Below are 18,739 nucleotides of genomic sequence, written 5' to 3'. Positions count from 1 at the left end.
GCATATAGCACAAATCTTGCAGTTCCTTGACTTGCTTCCAGTAGTTCAAGGATAATCTGTGTTGCTATTTCCCAAATAGTATACCCACAGACGGGTTCTTATGATCACCCCTTTGTGGTGTTTCTTCATCCTGCTGCAGGACATTTACATTGTGCGTTGTAGTTTTATGTAATGATCTTGCAGGCTCAGATAAAAATCAATTTTGAACTTGCAGCTGAGCCTGGTGAAAGAGGAATACCACTATAAATGAGCAAAAGCTCCCTGGACATTAATCATCATTATTATGGCAAAGCAAAACCTCAGTTGTATGAGAAATTCTAGCATCTGATATATTGCATCTATGACAGATCTGGAAGTCATGTTGATTGCAATGTAGTCCTGTATGTCCCCTGTGGTATCCACAAGTAAATAAGCCTTTCATGGACTTTTCCCAGAGTATTCAAAAGACATATTGGCCAGTAAGATTTCACAAAAGTAGCATCTCTGTCTTAACCTTTTTGAAAACTGCTGCATTAGTTGCCGTCAAACTGTTAGGCATCCTTGCCTTCATTAGATAATTACTCAAAAGTACTGTCATATAAGGCTCTAACTGACACGTCCTTTCGGAGAACTTCTGTGCAGATCCTTTCTGCCTCTCATTAAAGACAGTATAGTATACTATGCAAATGGCACTACCGCTGATGGCAAACTGAATGCTACATTCATCAATCTCCTAAGTTGCTGCTGTTGTTTGCTGTCCTGTTCCATCATTCCCTGGTGCTAAAAGGTGTCCCAAAACTAACGAAAGAAGTAATTTTGATAGAAGATGTTTGTTTATTATTAAACGTGGTAAATTTTCTATTGATTTATAGAATATACAGTGTAGGGCTATGCACTGAATAGAATACCAGTTAAATGGTTTCCACAGCTTTGCTAGCATATACACACACTTTTGTTGGAATTCTCCATGACCTTTTTGCAAGAATGTGGCTGAATTTTATCAGCATAGCACTCAGTTTCCTCCTTCACAGCATTGGTGGTCATGGGCTCATTGCCATAAATCTTAGAGTTCAAAGATCCCTAAGAGAAAAATCCAATGGCTTTAAATCACATGATCTGGATAGCCAATTCTGATCATCAGAGCAGGAAAGTTCAGACTAGGAAATGACTTGTACACTAATTAGAGTTGTTTCTCTGGCTGAGTGGCATATAGCACCATCTTGTTGAAACTACTTGTCATCCACATCCATATCTTGTAATTTAGGCACAAAAAACTGGATTATCATCTAGTAATAGCAAGCATCTGTCGTTGCCTGACCAACTGCAAGTTTGAATAAGAGTCATCCTATGGTGTTTCCAGCCCAAAATCCACTTCAGAACAGTGATAGATTATGGATGTATTGTTTCTCAACAATCACTTGCAGATTTTCTGAACCCCAAATGCAACAATTTTGTCAGTTAACCAAACCATCAAAATGAAAGTGGGTCTAATCACTGAAGATAGTTTTGTTTGAAAAATCAGCATCCACTTATTGTTGTTCTATAATCCATTCGCCAAACTTTATTCACTGTGCGTAGTAAATAGGCTTGAATTCATGAGTCAGTTGAATTTTGTGTTCATGAAGTTAGAAATCTTTCATGAGACAACTCCATATAGAGTGTCTCGAAATATCCAGTTCTTGTCTACACTGCTGAATTTCACTCGCATGCAGCTCTTTGGGAGGTAGTACTAAAACCATTTCGTCCAATTTCCATTTTATGTCACAGTTAACTTTTTGAAGATTAAGCAAGATGATGATATAATTGCTTGTAGTGAACCCATTTAGTACTTGCGATTTTGAGGTGGGTTAGCTGCACTCTTATTGGCCATAGTCACATTTATGTTTGTTGTGGTTTCTGATTTTCCAGAATGTGTATGTGTTGGGTTGGGACTATTCAGTTTGTAGAAGCTTAATTCTTGTATCATGCCTGCTAGTTCAGTTCCCCTTTGGTTTGTTTCCCCTCATATGCACAACACAAACTTTGCATTGTCACTGAGAGGAAAGATGTGGCATCTGTACCACTAATACCAGCAGCATTCAAAGTCACAAAAATATCATCTATCTCTTAGTTCAACTGAAAATAGATGCTTATCAGCAGGCAATAGAAACCTAAAACCTGTGTTTCTGTACCTGACATAGTTTTCTGCCTGTAATGTTCATTTTAAAAACAACAATGCCAGCCATTGATTTGGCTTTTTCCATCACTGTCCACGCTTGTGACAGTGAGACCACAAATTTACCATTTCTGATATACAGTATTTGGATACATACTACATCCAAGCCCACCATTCTTCTGCCATTTTACGTATCTCATGTGTGCAGTTGTGCTTTGCATAGCATTTATTTGCACCACCTGTGCTGACTTGCTCTTTATCATGGCTACTTAGTGGTTGTATCACATTTTTGGAAGGGTGGTTTTAATCGAAGAACAGCTTGCCATAATCTTTTACTAAATATCAGTACACTTTCTCAAAGTTCACAGATTCTGGATGACACGTAAACACTCTTCTCAGCAAATTATAGAGTTCTACGATAATTGTCAGTGAGCTGTTGAGATAAAGATGTATATGATTTACTGTCTCTGATACTGCAGTACTCTCTTGGGGTGCACCAGTATACCAACCTCAAGGCAATAGGCAAATGGTTGAGTTCTTCCAGTTCGGCTTATCTCATTTAGTCCTCACATTTTCTGTGTATCTCTGCAGAAATTTATTAATAGTCACTGGACCTCTTCACATCTGGTGAGAGGTACCCATTAGTTACAGCTTTCTTTGTTACTAGATACATCCAGTCAACCCATGGAATTTGCTGTGATGGGATGCCTTGTGTACCTCAGTGATACAGATATCTGTACTGTAAATGCAACTCATCTGAGGGGTACCTGTGGAGAGGCCAGACTATATATTATTCTTGGACATCGGCTGCACCTTTTTCAGTAGTTGTAGGGAAAGCAGTGTGGATGATTAGCTGATCGTGTCTTGTAACATTAAACGAAATGACCTTGCTATATTGTTGATGGGAAAGGCTAAAAACAGTGGAAACTACCATCAGTATATTCCCTGAGGACATACAGTTGTGCTGTATGGTTAAATGATGATGCATCCTCTTAGGTAAGATGTAATGGAGGTAATACCCCCCCCCCCCCCCCCCCCCATTTTGGACGACCAGGTGAGAACTGATCAGCAGAATATTATCAACAGGAAAAACAAATTTGGTGTTGTAGAGGTGAGGGTGTAGAATGTTAGATCTCTTAATCTAGTAAGTAGTTTAGAGAATGTAAAACGGGCACTGGAGAAATTGTTGTTAAATATAGAGGGAATTACTGAAGTGCCGAGGGAGGAAGAACAGGATTTCTGGTGAGATGATTACAGGATTGTTAATACAAAATCAAATAGATGTAACTCAAGAGTAAGCCTAATAACGAATAAGAGAATATAAATGTGGGTGAACTACTATGAACAATACAGTATAGTTAATGCATTATCATAGCCAAAATATAGACAAAGCTAATACTCACCACAGTAGTGCACATGCCTATATATGCCTACTAGCTCTGCAGATGGTGAAGACATTCAAAGACCATAATGAAATAAGATAAATTGTTCATTTTGTTAAGAAAGATGAAAATTTAACTGTTTAAGGGAGCCAGAATTCAGTAGCAGGAAAAGGAAGATAAGGAAAAATAGTAGGAAAACATGGATTGAGGGAAAGGGATAAAAAGGGAAGATGCCTGGCAGAATTTTGCACAGAGCCATGATTAAGTCATTGCAAACACTTGGTTTAAGAACCATGAAAGAGGGCTTTGTATGTGGAAGAGACCTTGGAGAGACGACAAGATTTCAGAAGTATTATATAATGGTAAGACAGAGAGCTCAAAACCAGATTTTAAACTGCAAAATATTTCCTTGGGTACATCTAGACTTTGATCATAATTTATTGGTTATCAACTGCACATTATAACTGAATAAATTGCAGAATGATAGGAAATTAAGGAGATGGGGGTGTTGATTATTTCTCCCTTCATCCCGTTCCCCCATTCCACATTCTCCTACTACTTTTTCCTTTTATTCGTTTTGTACTGTTGAATTCCAGACCCCTAACACAGTTAAAGTTTCCTTTGTTGACAAAATGAATAATTTCTTTTGTCTCATTACTCATTCTTTGAATCTCTTCTACATCAGCAGACCAGTAGATGAATGAGCTTACCGTATATTACTGTTGTTGTTGAAAATTTGAAAGAGAGAAGTAAGTGATGACTGGAACAGAGGAAAAAAACACAATCAAACATAATAGAAGACAAATGCATATTTTTGAGAGATGAATAGTGAATACATTAGAGGAATAATTAGGCAAAAAGACAAGTGAAATCTTTGGATAACACACCGTGATACTTCTGTTGGATTTTCTGCTTGTTTTGTCAGTCAGCTGCAAGCACTAGATCTGCATCTAATCATTTACTTCACATGGAACAACCTTTATTCATCACAATATAAATTTTAACAATATTATGAGAAGGAAAGTTGCTACTCACCATACAGCGGAGATGCTGAGTCGCAGATAGGCACAACAAAGAGACTCTCACAATTATAGCTCTGCAACTCAGCATCTCTGCTATATGGCAAGTAGCAACTTTCCTTCTCATAATATTTTTACATTCCATCCTGGATACAACTTAAATTTTCACATAATAATAATAAAAAATATTTGAATGTGTGCCATACAAGCCATTCAGAGCAAAATTTTCATAACTTTCAAGTAGTGACTACAATCTTGAAGTCAGTAGATGGAGATTGAGAAATTATACTAACCACACAGAAAATAAGTAGCATTACAGGAAATTGTGCAGCAGTATTAGTGTGATGGGTTCTAGATGACTGCACAAAAATTATGCTGATGACCATCTTTCAAACAGTAGATGTAAGTTTACAATTAATAGATCAGAGAACTTTTTAGTATGAGATTACAGAGGAGTAAATGAGCCAAAACATTATGATGATCTGCTTAATGATGTGTTGGTCTAACTTTGGAAAGCAATGTACCAGAATTCTGTGTGACATGGATTCAACAAGTCCTTGGTAAGATGCTGGGGTTGTGTGATACTACATGTTGTCTATGCAAAGGTCGTGTGATTCCTGTCAATAACTGGGTGATGGTTTGTGGGCATGGATCTTGTGCCTCTTAGCATCCCACATGTGTTCCATCAAGTTCAGATGAGGCAAATTTAGTAGCCGGCCGGGGTGGCCGAGCGGTTCTAGGCACTAGAGCCTGGAACCACACGACTGCTACGGTCGCAGGTTCGAATTCTGCCTCGGGCATGGATGTGTGTGATGTCCTTAGGTTAGTTAGGTTTAAGTAGTTCTAAGTTCTAGGGGACTGATGACCTCAGACGTTAAGTCCCATAGTGCTCAGAGCCATTTGAATTTTTGATGCAAATTTAGTGTCTAAGACATCAACATGAGTTAACTATCCTGTTTCTCAAACCAGTGTAGTATTATCCTGACCGCGTGACACAGATAGTTATCCTGCTGAAAGATGCTATTACTGTAAGGAATGTAGCTGGTCCACAGTAATGTCCACATAGTCCACAGCTGTTCTGTTGCCTTCAGTTACTACCACAGGTTCCCTGGCTGCCTGGAGGAATTATTCCCATAGGATAATACTGATCCCACAGGTCTGCATCAATGGCGCAATTCATGTCTTGAACAGCCATTTGCCTAAATGGTGGCATATGACCAAGGTACAACAAAACATAATTCATTCAATCAGGTGGCATGTTCATTGATGTGTACTGGATGGTGTTTTCCTATATACTTGTCGTGCCTGCACCAGCATTGCGATCTGTCCTCAGATCTGCCATTTTTGGCCTGGAAATTTCTCATATAATTATTCAAAAATATCAAGGTACAATGAGCATGAGCTGGAACAGTTACTGTTAAGTAATGCATTTTTCAGAAACTGCATTGTGTACATAACTGAATCAATCATTAGCCAATCATCTTAAGACTAGTAAAATTGTTGAACAACACAAATCTTCATTGTTAAACCAACTTGGGAGATTAATAATCAAAGACCCATTTTCCTTAAATCAGAAAAATATTGTGTGCAAACAAATGTATGGAATCCATTACTGTCTTAGCAAACCAGCTATATTTACTTATGTAATAATAGTGACATTTGGCTCTGACGCAGAATAAAATTCTCAGTTAGTGACTGAAAACATTACAGTCTCTCGATTAATAAATCTGTGTATACAAGGTGATTATAATTAAACTTTCAAACCACTGTAGAAATAACACCACTGGTCAGAATGACGTAAAATTGCAACAAATATTATCAGAGAATGGGGAAAATGTATGACAGAAGAAAAATAGATAGTTAAAAAAATGTAGCAATAGATGGCGCTGTAAGCATCATAATTTAAAGAGTTGTTGACAACAAATGACAAAGGAATCATACAACATTGCCAAAGGTGTACATTTGACAAACTGTACTACTCAGTGTGCATGGGTATACAGGTGTGATACTATTAGTTACGGAAGCCCATCCACCATGACAAGGTCATATCACATCAGATGGGAAAAATCGGTTTTTAATTGTCCTGAGGCCAAAAACTGCATAAAAACCATCAATCAAAATTTACATGGGACTGGTGCAAAAGATGTTCAATATGCTGTCCACCATTTTCTGCAACAAGTTGAAGTCGAGAAACAGCATGTTACACAACTGATAAAAGTGTTTCTGTGGTCATGTTCAGAATGTGTTGCGCAGTGCGTGCCTTCAATGCAGCTAAGTTGGCAATCAGAACACTGAACACATCTTTCAGATAGCCCAACAGCCAGCTCTAGGGAAATGGCGGCTGATAATTTCACCATTTCCAAAATGGCACTTCAACAGCCGCTTAACTGGGTTTGCCATGTGCGGAGGTGCGCCATCTTGCATAAAAATGACCCCATCCACACATCCATGCTGTTGGAGAGTTGAACTGATGTGGTTGTGCAAAGGACACTCATAGCGCTTACCAGTGACAGTACAGGTAACAGGACTGAAAGCACATGTCTCTTCGAAAAAATATGACCCTGTGATAAATGATGCCATAAACCCGCACCACACAGTGACCTAATCAGGATGAAGTGGTAATGGCTGATTTGCGTGTGGATTTTCTGTTGCCCATATTCGACAATTCTGTATTGACATATCCTGTCGGATGGAACTGGGCGTCCAGGGCCAGTCATTGTCCACATCTATGTGAGCAATAAATTCTAAAGCCAAGGTCTCTCTTGCTGGCAGGTCAACAGGAAGCAACTCATGGACATGGGTAATTTTGAATGGATAGCAAAGAAGGGTGTTTCATAGGATTTTACACACTGTGCTCACAGGTATGCCCAATGTTCAGGCAATTCTCCATCCACTACACATTCGCACACCACCACTCATCTCCTTCCACATTGCTGTGATCATTGCTTCCACTAACATTGAATCAATTCGCTTCCTCCCTCTACAAGATTGCACACCAATAGAACCCGTCTTTTTGAATTTCTGAATCATTTTCTCCAGACCCATGGCAGTCGCCGGAACAACGCATTTTTTCAAACCCTTCAGTGTTCAGTACCTGTGCAGAGTTGCGTGTGCACAGTCATCATTCTTGTAAAACAACTTTACAAGCAGAGTGCGATCCTGCATTGAGACAGTCATGGCAAATGTCGCAGATGCGAAAGAAAGCCATGTACCCAATGTGTTTATACCAACTTCTGGTTCAGTGGGTCATGCACATGACAGGTGTTTTCATTTACGTATTCTGGCTCATACAGCATCATTTATTGATCAATTTTCACACTATTTTTTTTTCTTCTGCCATACATTTTCCCCCTTCTTCAATAATATTCCACTGCGGTTTGATGTCAATCTGACCAATGGTGTTATTTCTACAGTGTTTAGAAAGTTTAACTTTAATTGTAATCACCCTGTATAAAGAGCAATGTACTGACTGACTGACTCATCACCACCCAACCCAGACTTTTCAAGGATAGAAACTTGTTTGGAGAAAGTGTGGGTCTTATACTGTAGACTTTTCTTCGTCTTCTTCTTCTTCTTCTTCTTCTTCTTCTCCTTCTTCGTTTTTGACTTCTCAGTTACAAATATAAAAATATTTGTTTCAATGTTTTTGGAAATTCAACCCCTAGGGGGGTGAAATAGGGGATGAATTTTTTTGAAAATATTTTATTTATGAAAGCCTTTTTAAAGCTAAAGCTATGAAAATTTAATTTTGGATTCTTAGTTAGAAATAAAAAAAAAAGTGTTTCACTGTTTTTGGAAATTCAATCCCTGTGGGGGTGAAACAGGGGATTAAGGTTGTTGTAGATTTATTTCATTTTACAAGCATTTTCGAAGCTAAATCAATGAAAAATTGTATAATAATAATAATAAGAATAATAATAATAATAAGTTTATCAAAAAACAAAGATGATGTGACTTACCAAACGAAAGTGCTGGCAGGTCGAAAGACACACAAACAAACACAAACATACACACAAACAAACACACAAAATTCAAGCTTTCACAACAAACTGTTGCCTCACCAGGAAAGAGGGAAGGAGAGGGAAAGACGAAAGGATGTGGGTTTTAAGGGAGAGGGTAAGGAGTCATTCCAATCCCGGGAGCGGAAAGACTTACCTTAGGGGGAAAAAAGGACGGGTATACATTCGCACACACACACACACACACACACACACACACACACACACACACACACACACACATATCCGTCCACACATATGTGTGGATGGATATGTGTGTGTGTGTGCGCGAGTGTATACCCGGGATTGGAATGACTCCACACATATGTGTGGATGGATATGTGTGTGTGTGCGAGTGTATACCCGTCCTTTTTTCCCCCTAAGGTAAGTCTTTCCGCTCCCGGGATTGGAATGACTGCTTACCCTCTCCCTTAAAACCCACATCCTTTCGTCTTTCCCTCTCCTTCCCTCTTTCCTGATGAGGCAACAGTTTGTTGCGAAAGCTTGAATTTTGTGTGTATGTGTGTGTTTGTTTGTGTGTCTTTCGACCTGCCAGCGCTTTCGTTTGGTAAGTCACATCATCTTTGTTTTTTGATAAATTTTTCCCACGTGGAATGTTTCCCTCTATTATATTAATAATAATAAGTGTTAGACTTAAACCAAATGCATGTCACTATTTTTGGAAATTCACACCCCCACCCCCAACCCCAAGTAAGTGAAATAGGTGGTGAATTATTTTATGAAAATATTTCATTCTGAAAGCATTTTTAAAGCTAGATCTTTGAAAATTGGTGTTTGACTTCTTGGTTAGAGATGAAAAAATCAGTGTTCACTGTTTTTGGAAATTCAACCCCTAAGGGGGCGAGATAGGGGGTCAGACTGATTCACTGACTCATCGTCACCAAGCCCAAAATGTTAAGTATAGAAACTTGAAGTTTGGAGAGGGTGTGAATTTTATACTGTAGGCATTGTTTAAAAAGGGATTGTCTAAAACTCCAGTACTAAGGGGATGAAATATTAGATGAAAAGCTTTTTGAAAGTGTGTCACTATTAAGGAAATTTTGAAGCTTGGTTCCTCAATCAGAAAATAAAAATAAATACGTGTTTCAGGATTTTTGGAGATTCAACCACTATGGGTGTGTAATAGTGGATGAAAGATTTTTTTGAAAATAAGTAATTACTAAAGAACTGCTAAAGGGTTTTAAGGCTACATAGATGGAAATTGGTATTTGACTTCTCAGTTACAAATAATAATAATAATAATAATAATAATAAGTGTTTCAGTGCTTCTGGAAATTCAGACCGCAAGATAGTGCAGTAGGGGATGAAAATTTTTGAGGAAATATTTTGTTACAGTAAAAAAAAATTTAAAGCTAAGTTTATGAAAATTGGAATTTCACTTCTTGGTTAGATATAAAGAAATATTTGTTAGGGGATCAAAGTAGCTATGGAAATATCTCCACAAGAACACAAAAGCCATGATTAATAGAAACTCTGGACTCCAGCTACCAGAATTGCTTTTTGGTCAGAGGTACATTCAGATAATACTTTGCTTATATGGCCTTAGTCAGTGTAAAAACTTAGAAGGTGTTGCAGGTAGTGAACAACATAAGAATTTGATTAAATAAAAACAAAAAAATGTCTGCGGCCCATACAGTCTATGCGAGAGAAGCAGCGGAACCTAAGCCAGTATACATATAAGAAGTATTTTGCCTTTTTATATGCTATTTACTATTTGGTTTTTGAGCATGTCTCTTAATTTGTTGGTGACCATCAATTAAACGAAGTAACAGCAACATTCATTTCACTGAGTGTTAGTGCTTTGTCTGGAGTGAATAAAGCTGTAAGTAAAGTGACAGTTAGGAGAGCTAGATGTTTTTTATATTGTTTTAGTAGTTTATTCTCACAGAAAAGGTCAGAGTACATTACAACAGAACCTTTGCTGATTGATTTATAGACATATACAGGGTGGTCCGTTGATCGTGACTGGGCCAAATATCTCATGAAATAAGCGTCAAACGAAAAAACTACAAAGAATGAAACTTGTCTAGCTTGAAGGGGGAAACCAGATGGTGCTATGGTTGGCCCGCTAGATGGCACTGCCATAGGTCAAACGGATATCAACTGCGTTTTTTTAAATAGGAACCCCCATTTTTTATTACATATTCATGTAGTACGTAAAGAAATATGAATGTTTTAGTTGGACCACTTTTTTCGCTTTGTGATAGATGGCGCTGTAATAGTCACAAACATATGGCTCACTATTTTAGATGAACAGTTGGTAACAGGTAGGTTTTTTAAATTAAAATACAGAACATAGGTACGTTTGAACATTTTAGTTTGGTTGTTCCAATGTGATACATATACCTTTGTGAACTTATCATTTCTGAGAACACATGCTGTTACAGTGTGATTACCTGTAAATACCACATTAATGCAATAAATGCTCAAAATTATCTCCGTCAACCTCAGTACATTTGGCAATACATGTAACGACATTCCTTTCAACAACGAGTAGTTCTCCTTCCGTAATGTTCACACATGCATTGACAGTGCACTGACGCATGTTGTCAGGCATTGTCGGTGGATCACAATAGCAAATATCCTTCAACTTTCCTCCAGAAAGAAATCCGGGGATGTCAGATCCGGTGAACGTGTGGGCCATGGTATGGTGTTTTGACGACCAATCCACCTGTCATGAAATATGCTATTCAGTATCACTGCAGCCACACGCTAGCTATGTGCCGGACATCCATCATGTTGCAAGTACATCGCCATTCTGTCATGCAGTGAAACATCTTGTAGTAACATCGTTAGAACATTAAGTAGGAAATCAGCATACCTTGCACCATTTAGATTATCATCGATAAAATGGGGGCAATTATCCTTCCTCCCATAATGCCACACCATTTATTAACCCGCCAATGTCGCTGATGTTCCACTTGCCGCAGCCATCATGGATTTTCCGTTGCCTAATAGTGCATATTATGCCGGTTTACGATACCACTGTTGGTGAATGATGCTTCGTCTCGAAATAGAACGTGTGCAAAAAATCTGCCATCTTTCCGTAATTTCTCTTGTGCCCAGTGGCAGAACTGAACACAACGTTCAAAGTCATTGCCATGCAATTCCTGGTGCATAGAAATATGGTACAGGTGCAATCGATGTTGATGTAGCATTCTCAACACCGACGTTTTTGAGATTCCCGATTCTCACGCAGTTTGTCTGCTACTGATGTGCGGATTAGCCATGACAGCAGCTAAAACACCTACTTGGGCATCATCATTTGTTGCAGGTCGTGGTTAATGTTTCACATGTGGCTGAAAACTTCCTGTTTCCTTAAATAACATAACTATCCAGTGAACGGTCCGGACACTTGGATGATCTCATCCAGGATACCGAGCAGCATATATAGTACACACCCGTTGGGCATTTTGATCACAATAGCCATGCATCAACACGATATCGACCTTTTCTGCAATTGGTAAACGGTCCATTTTAACACGGGTAATGTATCACGGAGCAAATAACATCCGCACTGATGGACTGTTACGTGATACCACTTACTTATATGTTTGTGACTAATACAGTGCCATCTATCTCAAAGCGAAAAAAGTGGTCCAACTAAAACATTCATATTTCTTTACGTACTACAAGAATATGTAATAAAAAATGAGGGTTCCTATTTTAAAAATCGCCGTTGATATGCGTTTGACCTATGGCAGCACCATTTAGTGGGCCAACCATAGCGCCATCTGATTTCCCCTTTGAAGCTAGACAAGTTTCATTCTTTGTAGTTTTTTCGTTTGACGCTTATTTCGTGAGATATTTGGCCCGGTCACTATCAATGGAACACCCTGTATGATGTTTCTGTGTCACATTAATATTCAACTCTAAACTATGTTTGTTCTGTAGAAATACAGATTCCTCTTTGTGAAAAATGAACAAAATAAATTGGTACGTCAGTATTTTAGTTGCAATATGTTCCGCAGCCATAACAATTGTCCTGAATGACAATAACTTGTCTCACTGACCGCTGTACTTGGATTAAAACCTCCTCTCATTTTCTTTTCTTCACTACTGTATGTTTTCAGCTTTTTCTAGTTTATAGGACCAGTGTTTATTGAAGTTGTGACATAATTCTATTCAACTCGCCACACTTTTGATAAATCCAAGACAATTTGTTACCAGTGGATCTATACCCAATCAATTACTTCAGATGGAAACTATTTTGTTCATCTTCAGATTATCTGTCCCTTTCCATGTCAAGCTTTTTACTTATATTTACTTTATCAACTTTCTTCATGTTTTTCCAAGTTTTCATATTTGGTTTGTCTTTTAGAAATTCTTCACTAACATGTATTACAAGTCAGAACAACCTCTTATTCACAGTGACGTAATATGGTTTGTGGGTTCCATCAGCTAATCCTGCAAAACCTGGTGATATGAGAACGCCACTCATCTTAATTTGGATGTTTATTTAGAAAGGCTTTTTAAAGCAATTTTTGTATTTCAGTCAAAGCAAGAGGTCAAAATGCCTCACTAGGGACAGCTAGTTTGATGTAATAGTTGATGTTTTAGTTACTGTTAATTAATTAAAGCATCAAAAAGATATATCAACAGCATTCATAATACTTTGCCTAGATGAAGTCTAGCTACAGTTTAGCAATTCTTTGATCAAACGCATTAGTTTGATACACACCGCGATAACATTTTATTTAATTTTTAGTTTAGTAGTTTTCCAGAGATTTTTCGTTTTGATGCGTTTTTAGCCTTTTTAGTCCTTTCAGTGCCTTTCAACCTGGTTCAATCAAAATGCTATAAACACAGCTGGCATGCAACCAGAACCAGCAGTTTCTGAGGGGCTCCTAGTGCCATTTGTATGCACTGAACTATCTCTATCATTAGTGAGCAACATGAAGTAAGTTTACACAATACTTATTTTGAATCATTAGACATGCTGTGATCCTGATGAAAGGCTTGTCGGATGCCATGGGAATGAACCCACCAGCCACTAGAATATAAACAGCAGCCTCGGCAACATTTGACGGTAGCACTTGTGTGGGTGGTTGTTATAGTGAGAGTCTTTGCAGATGCTTTAGCGGAAGATAAATGTGCTTTGTTTCCAAGATGATGCTGCATTATTTTTCCCTAAGGTGAAGGTGGCAACACTGATTCACTAAAGCAGCAAGTTACCTGAGTTGTTCAGAGCTTTGACCTCATGTTGTTTATGTACAGCACAATAATAAACTGAGATTATTCAAAGTATTTGTTTTGCATTTACAAAGTCAAAGATCACTGCAAACATAAATATGAAGCAGTGGACCCACAACCCGTGACAAAAACAACTGCAAGATAAGTATATTCATGAAATTTGTGGATGTGTGAATCTACATTAATTAATTTCTCAGATTAATACCAATTAAATTATGCAATAAGTAGGTGTCAAAGTTGCCACATTCAGAGTCCATGTTGCTACAGAAGTTGTGATCCTTGTTAGATGTTTCTAATAAGTTACATACTATGTTGTATCATAACCTGTTTGGCACTTACACCATTGAGCAATAAACGTATTGAGCTAATCAATTTTTAACTTGGACAGTCAGTTTCCGCTATATGGAAGAGGGATCTTTTGCCTTGTCCACCTGCTTGTATGTTTGTGCAGATGTTATACAGTATCAGTGCCAGCACTGATCCCAGAGTGAGACCATTTCCTTAATTCTGCAGTGTAGCAAGACATTGACTGTGAAATGTAATGACTTCAATAAACAGTGATCTTATGCCTTTGAAAAAAGATACACAGGTGAAAATGTACAGTAATGAAGAATACAAAATAAAAGGACATTTTAACCCGTAAGATAAAAGCCAGTGTGACAGAGTATTAATATTCAGACAATAAATTATTACCATCATTTGTCTCTGATATTTAGTAGGATTATGGTTTTTTTTTGTTCATAATATTTGTGATGAACTTCATATTATAAAATATTCCACTTTTCCACCTTTTTTATGGTAACTTTGAAACATTTCTTCCAGGTCTGATGCAGCCACAAATAAAGTATATATATATGATGGACAGGGAACTAATGTGCCTTTGCATGTGTTTGAGAAACTTCACACAAAACCTGTAGTCACAATAAAGGTAACTTTCGTGGGTTATTTTCCTTATTGCATGTAATAGTACTGCAGTTCTCGCAGTATTATCAGAATAATAGCAACACTTATTTTTCTTGTTACTATGTGTATTTCAGTATAATCCAGCGTATGAAGTTGTAGTTTCTGTAGATCAGTCTGGCATTTTGGAGTATTGGACAGGTCCAAAAACTGAATACAAATTTCCTAAATGTGTTTCATTTGATTCCAAACTAGACACTGATCTGTATGAATTTGCAAAGCATAAAACATTTCCGACAGGACTCTGCTTTTCACCAGACGGAAAGAAGTTTGCGACACTATCATCTGACAGGAAGGTAAGAGGTACGATGTAAAACACTTCTCTGATAACCATTGTTGTATACAAGCTCTCTATCACTGCTGTGAAGAAGTTCTGTGTCCAATCTGATATTTTACTGAAAATTGACTTTTGCCTCATTCTTCTCCTTAGGTTAGGGTATTCAACTTCTTATCTGGTAAACTGAGTCGTGTTTTTGATGAGTCATTGCAGAGATTTACAGAACTCCAACAGATGCATCAGCAGCTTCCCAACATGGAGTTTGGTCGAAGGTAAGTGCTACTGTAGGAGACAGAAGGCCTTATATGAGGCAATTACATTCTTAAAACTAGTTTGAAAATAAAACTGAGTTAAATGTGGACAATTTTCATTATTTCATCAGTGAGCAGCTTCAGCAGCTTTGCACCATTTATTAATCATTTACAAAAACCTCTTTTCTCAAATGAGCATGCAGGTCTCTAATTGTTAATTATTTAGATTTTACCAGGTTGTCATCTACCATACATTATACTTGCAGACCTCAGGTCTGTGGAGGAGGATATGTCATGTGCCATTATCATTATTTTCATTTAGCCCTCATCTTTTCTGTTCCATCTGAGAATGTTGCAGGGGGTAGCGACTATCAGAAAGCCTCTGAATGAGCTCCAGTTTCTTCTAAATGTACATTCATTGTCATTTCATGAAATGTATGTGAGATGAAGTAATAGGTTGCTTGACTCAACCTGGAATATATGTTACAGAAAACCACTCCATGACACATGACGCCTCTCATGTAGTGTCTGTCACTGGAGTAAAATGAGCATGTCTGTGATGCTCTTGCGCTTGATAAATAAAGTTACAATGGAATGTCCATTTTCTCTGTGGACCTTCTCCATTTCCTTTATTAGGCCTACATCTACATCTACATCTACATCTACATTGATACTCCGCAAGCCACCCAACGGTGTGTGGCAGAGGGCACTTTACGTGCCACTGTCATTACCTCCCTTTCCTATTCCAGTCGCGTATGGTTCGCGGGAAGAACGACTGTCTGAAAGCCTCCGTGCGCGCTCTAATCTCTCTAATTTTACATTCGTGATCTCCTCGGGAGGTATAAGTAGGGGGAAGCAATATATTCGATACCTCATCCAGAAACGCACCCTCTCGAAACCTGGCGAGCAAGCTACCTGGTAAAGTAATGCCAAAGAGTCGGTCAAAGAATGATTTTGCGCTTGCTTTGTGGATGAAATAAATTTCCTTGCAGTTCTTTGATAGAGTCTTATCTGGAATCGTCCTTTCCTACAACTCTTTTTATGTGAATGTTCCATGTATGAAGGATCTGAAGGAAGATTCATGAAGATATTAAATATCATATATGAGGGTTGGAACTTTAACCCTTTAACCGCTCTGTATGTGTTAACGTGCTCATCTTTTTACCTGTCCCTGTGTGCTCTGAATATGTTTACACGTGCCACCAGTCCTTCTACCTGGTACTGTGAATGTGTCTACCTGTAGACACGTTGTAGCAGTTCTGAAGTGAATGCCGTGAAGTGTTTCCTTCAGTTTAGAAACTGAGTTGAACTTATAAGGGCTTAAGTCAGGGGAGTGCAGGAGGTGGTATATCACTTAGCAGCCCCATTAGTCAAATAAATCAGTAACAGCTTGCACTGTACGTACTTGAGCATTATCCTGCAAAATGATGGCCAGGTCCTGCAGAAAATGTCATCACTTCTGTCTCTATGCTGTTTATTTTTGTAACACAACATATGACCAGCTTAGAGACAGAAGTGATGACACTTTCTGCAGGACTTGACCATCATTTTGCAGGACAATGCTCAAGCACGTACACTGCAAGTTGTTACTGATTTGTTTGACTAATGGGGCTGCTAAGTTCTATACCACCTACTGCACTCCCCTGTCTTAAGCCCTCGTAAGTTCAACTCAGTTTCTAAACTGAAGGAAACACTTCACGGCATTTGCTTCAGAACTGCTACAAATTCGTCGGGCAATAGACCGCACCACTTGAACTATCAACACAACTGGCACTGCTAAGAGTATCCTACAACTTCTACATCATTGGCAACAGGTTATACACAATGCTGGTGACTACTTTGAAGGTCAGTAAAACTTTGAAACACGTATCTATTTTGTACAAGCTGTAAATAAATAGTTGCCACTATTAAAGTTCCAACCCTCGTAGTTCCATGGCCCATGACTCCAGTGCTATCACATGGTATTATCTTCATTTCTACAAAGCTTTTGTGTGATTCCAAGTTTATTATGGATACACACAGCATGGCTCAGCAAAACAACATTCATGATAATCATGCACAAACATTGGACTCTCATTACAGATTCCGGTAGACCTTTATGCTGATGCATTTGAACTAGCAGACTCTGTGCAATGGCAAACTTTTTACAGTGCACCAGCCATATAATCTCATTTGTTCCACTATAAACAGTACCCCACACTATTGATCATATGCTGCTGTAGAATAAATTTTCAAATTTTCTAATGAATACTAGAAACAATGAACTGTTGAATACATTATTAAACTAGCTGTTGTGCTGCATTTTACACGGCAACTTGCCTGTGTGGCAGTATTCACTTGTGGGTGGGTTGCTTTTACTTGACATTTTATCAATTTTACTGCGCAGTTGAATTCACTATTTTTGAACCAAAGTTATATATATGTGTCTGCTGTAATTCATTTATGGCATTTTGCCCAATCAGTGTATCTCGCCGTTGGAAATATCACCCGTTCCTTTTTCTCCTATGACTATGTTAACAGTGTGTGGTGGTGAAGGGATCTGAGCAGGAAAGTAAGACCTTCATTGGACAACACACCATTGTACACAACATATTTAGAAATTTTAAGACCGTATTTGATTTCTGTGCTCCACGCTAAACTGCAGAAATGGAGATGGTGTGAATGATGATAATGTTTGTTAAATAATTCTAAAAATGGCTCTTTACATCTTTAAAAAAAAATCCATGAATATTTCATATACTTCTTCTGATATTATACTCCTTCTCAGCGGCAAAAACTACTTAAATCTGTATTTCATTAAAAGGCTCATGTTGTCATTTGTTGATACAAACAGATAGAAACACATGTTGGCATATGTTCATAGAAACACTATGTACCTACTTTGCGTTTTTATCTATTTTGGATGTGGGTTACATAGTACTGCACACATTCTGCAGATCTTGTCAAAATTATGTAACCTTTTTAGTTTTGTCAAAATTATATAACTTTTCTAATTCATTAAACATGAAAAGTCCAGGATGGAGTAACAATTGCAATTCATATATGTACATTTGGCATTGTGTTCGGGCACTTGTTCTGAGTGAGTTAAGTCAATAGTGGCATTCACTGGCTTTTTTTTTTTTTTTTGCAGTAGTTCTGACAATATTTATATCAGTATTGGGTAAATTTTGATGTACAGGTAGGCTGTAATCTTTTTTGCTAATAATGGAACATTTATTGAACATTACTTTTTTCACCATTCTTTACCTTTTTGTCCATATCACCCTTCTTGTATTTGTAATTTACTTGTCTGTCCAGACATTCAGTTTTCTCAAAATGATTTCCCTCCACTTTATTTCATTTGTTGTCTGAATGTCTGCCTTTAAATTTGTTTTTCTATTTTTGGACTTTCAGAATATTCCATAATTGCAGATTTATACGTACATAAACCAAAGCCAAAAAAAAAAGCATTTTTTTTAAGAACTGCAGAGTTATAGGGCCCGCATTTCAGTAAAATTGTGTGAT

At 37.8% G+C, this 18,739-nt stretch overlaps 1 protein-coding gene across 2 annotated transcripts in view; it reads left to right on the top strand.

Annotated features, from left to right (window-relative positions):
• LOC124797989 (peptidylprolyl isomerase domain and WD repeat-containing protein 1) overlaps positions 1 to 18,739 on the top strand; it is a 120,638-nt gene that overhangs the window by 55,395 nt on the left and 46,504 nt on the right. For both annotated transcript variants that reach the window (XM_047261168.1, XM_047261169.1), the window contains exons 6-8: positions 14,570 to 14,675; positions 14,785 to 15,003; positions 15,138 to 15,256. In XM_047261168.1, the coding sequence (XP_047117124.1) occupies positions 14,570 to 14,675; positions 14,785 to 15,003; positions 15,138 to 15,256 (444 nt within the window). The remainder of the gene's footprint in view (positions 1 to 14,569; positions 14,676 to 14,784; positions 15,004 to 15,137; positions 15,257 to 18,739) is intronic.

Source organism: Schistocerca piceifrons, chromosome 5 (assembly GCF_021461385.2).
Source record: "Schistocerca piceifrons isolate TAMUIC-IGC-003096 chromosome 5, iqSchPice1.1, whole genome shotgun sequence".
Classification (NCBI taxonomy): domain Eukaryota; kingdom Metazoa; phylum Arthropoda; class Insecta; order Orthoptera; family Acrididae; genus Schistocerca; species Schistocerca piceifrons.
This window is presented reverse-complemented; position numbering and strand designations above follow the sequence as displayed.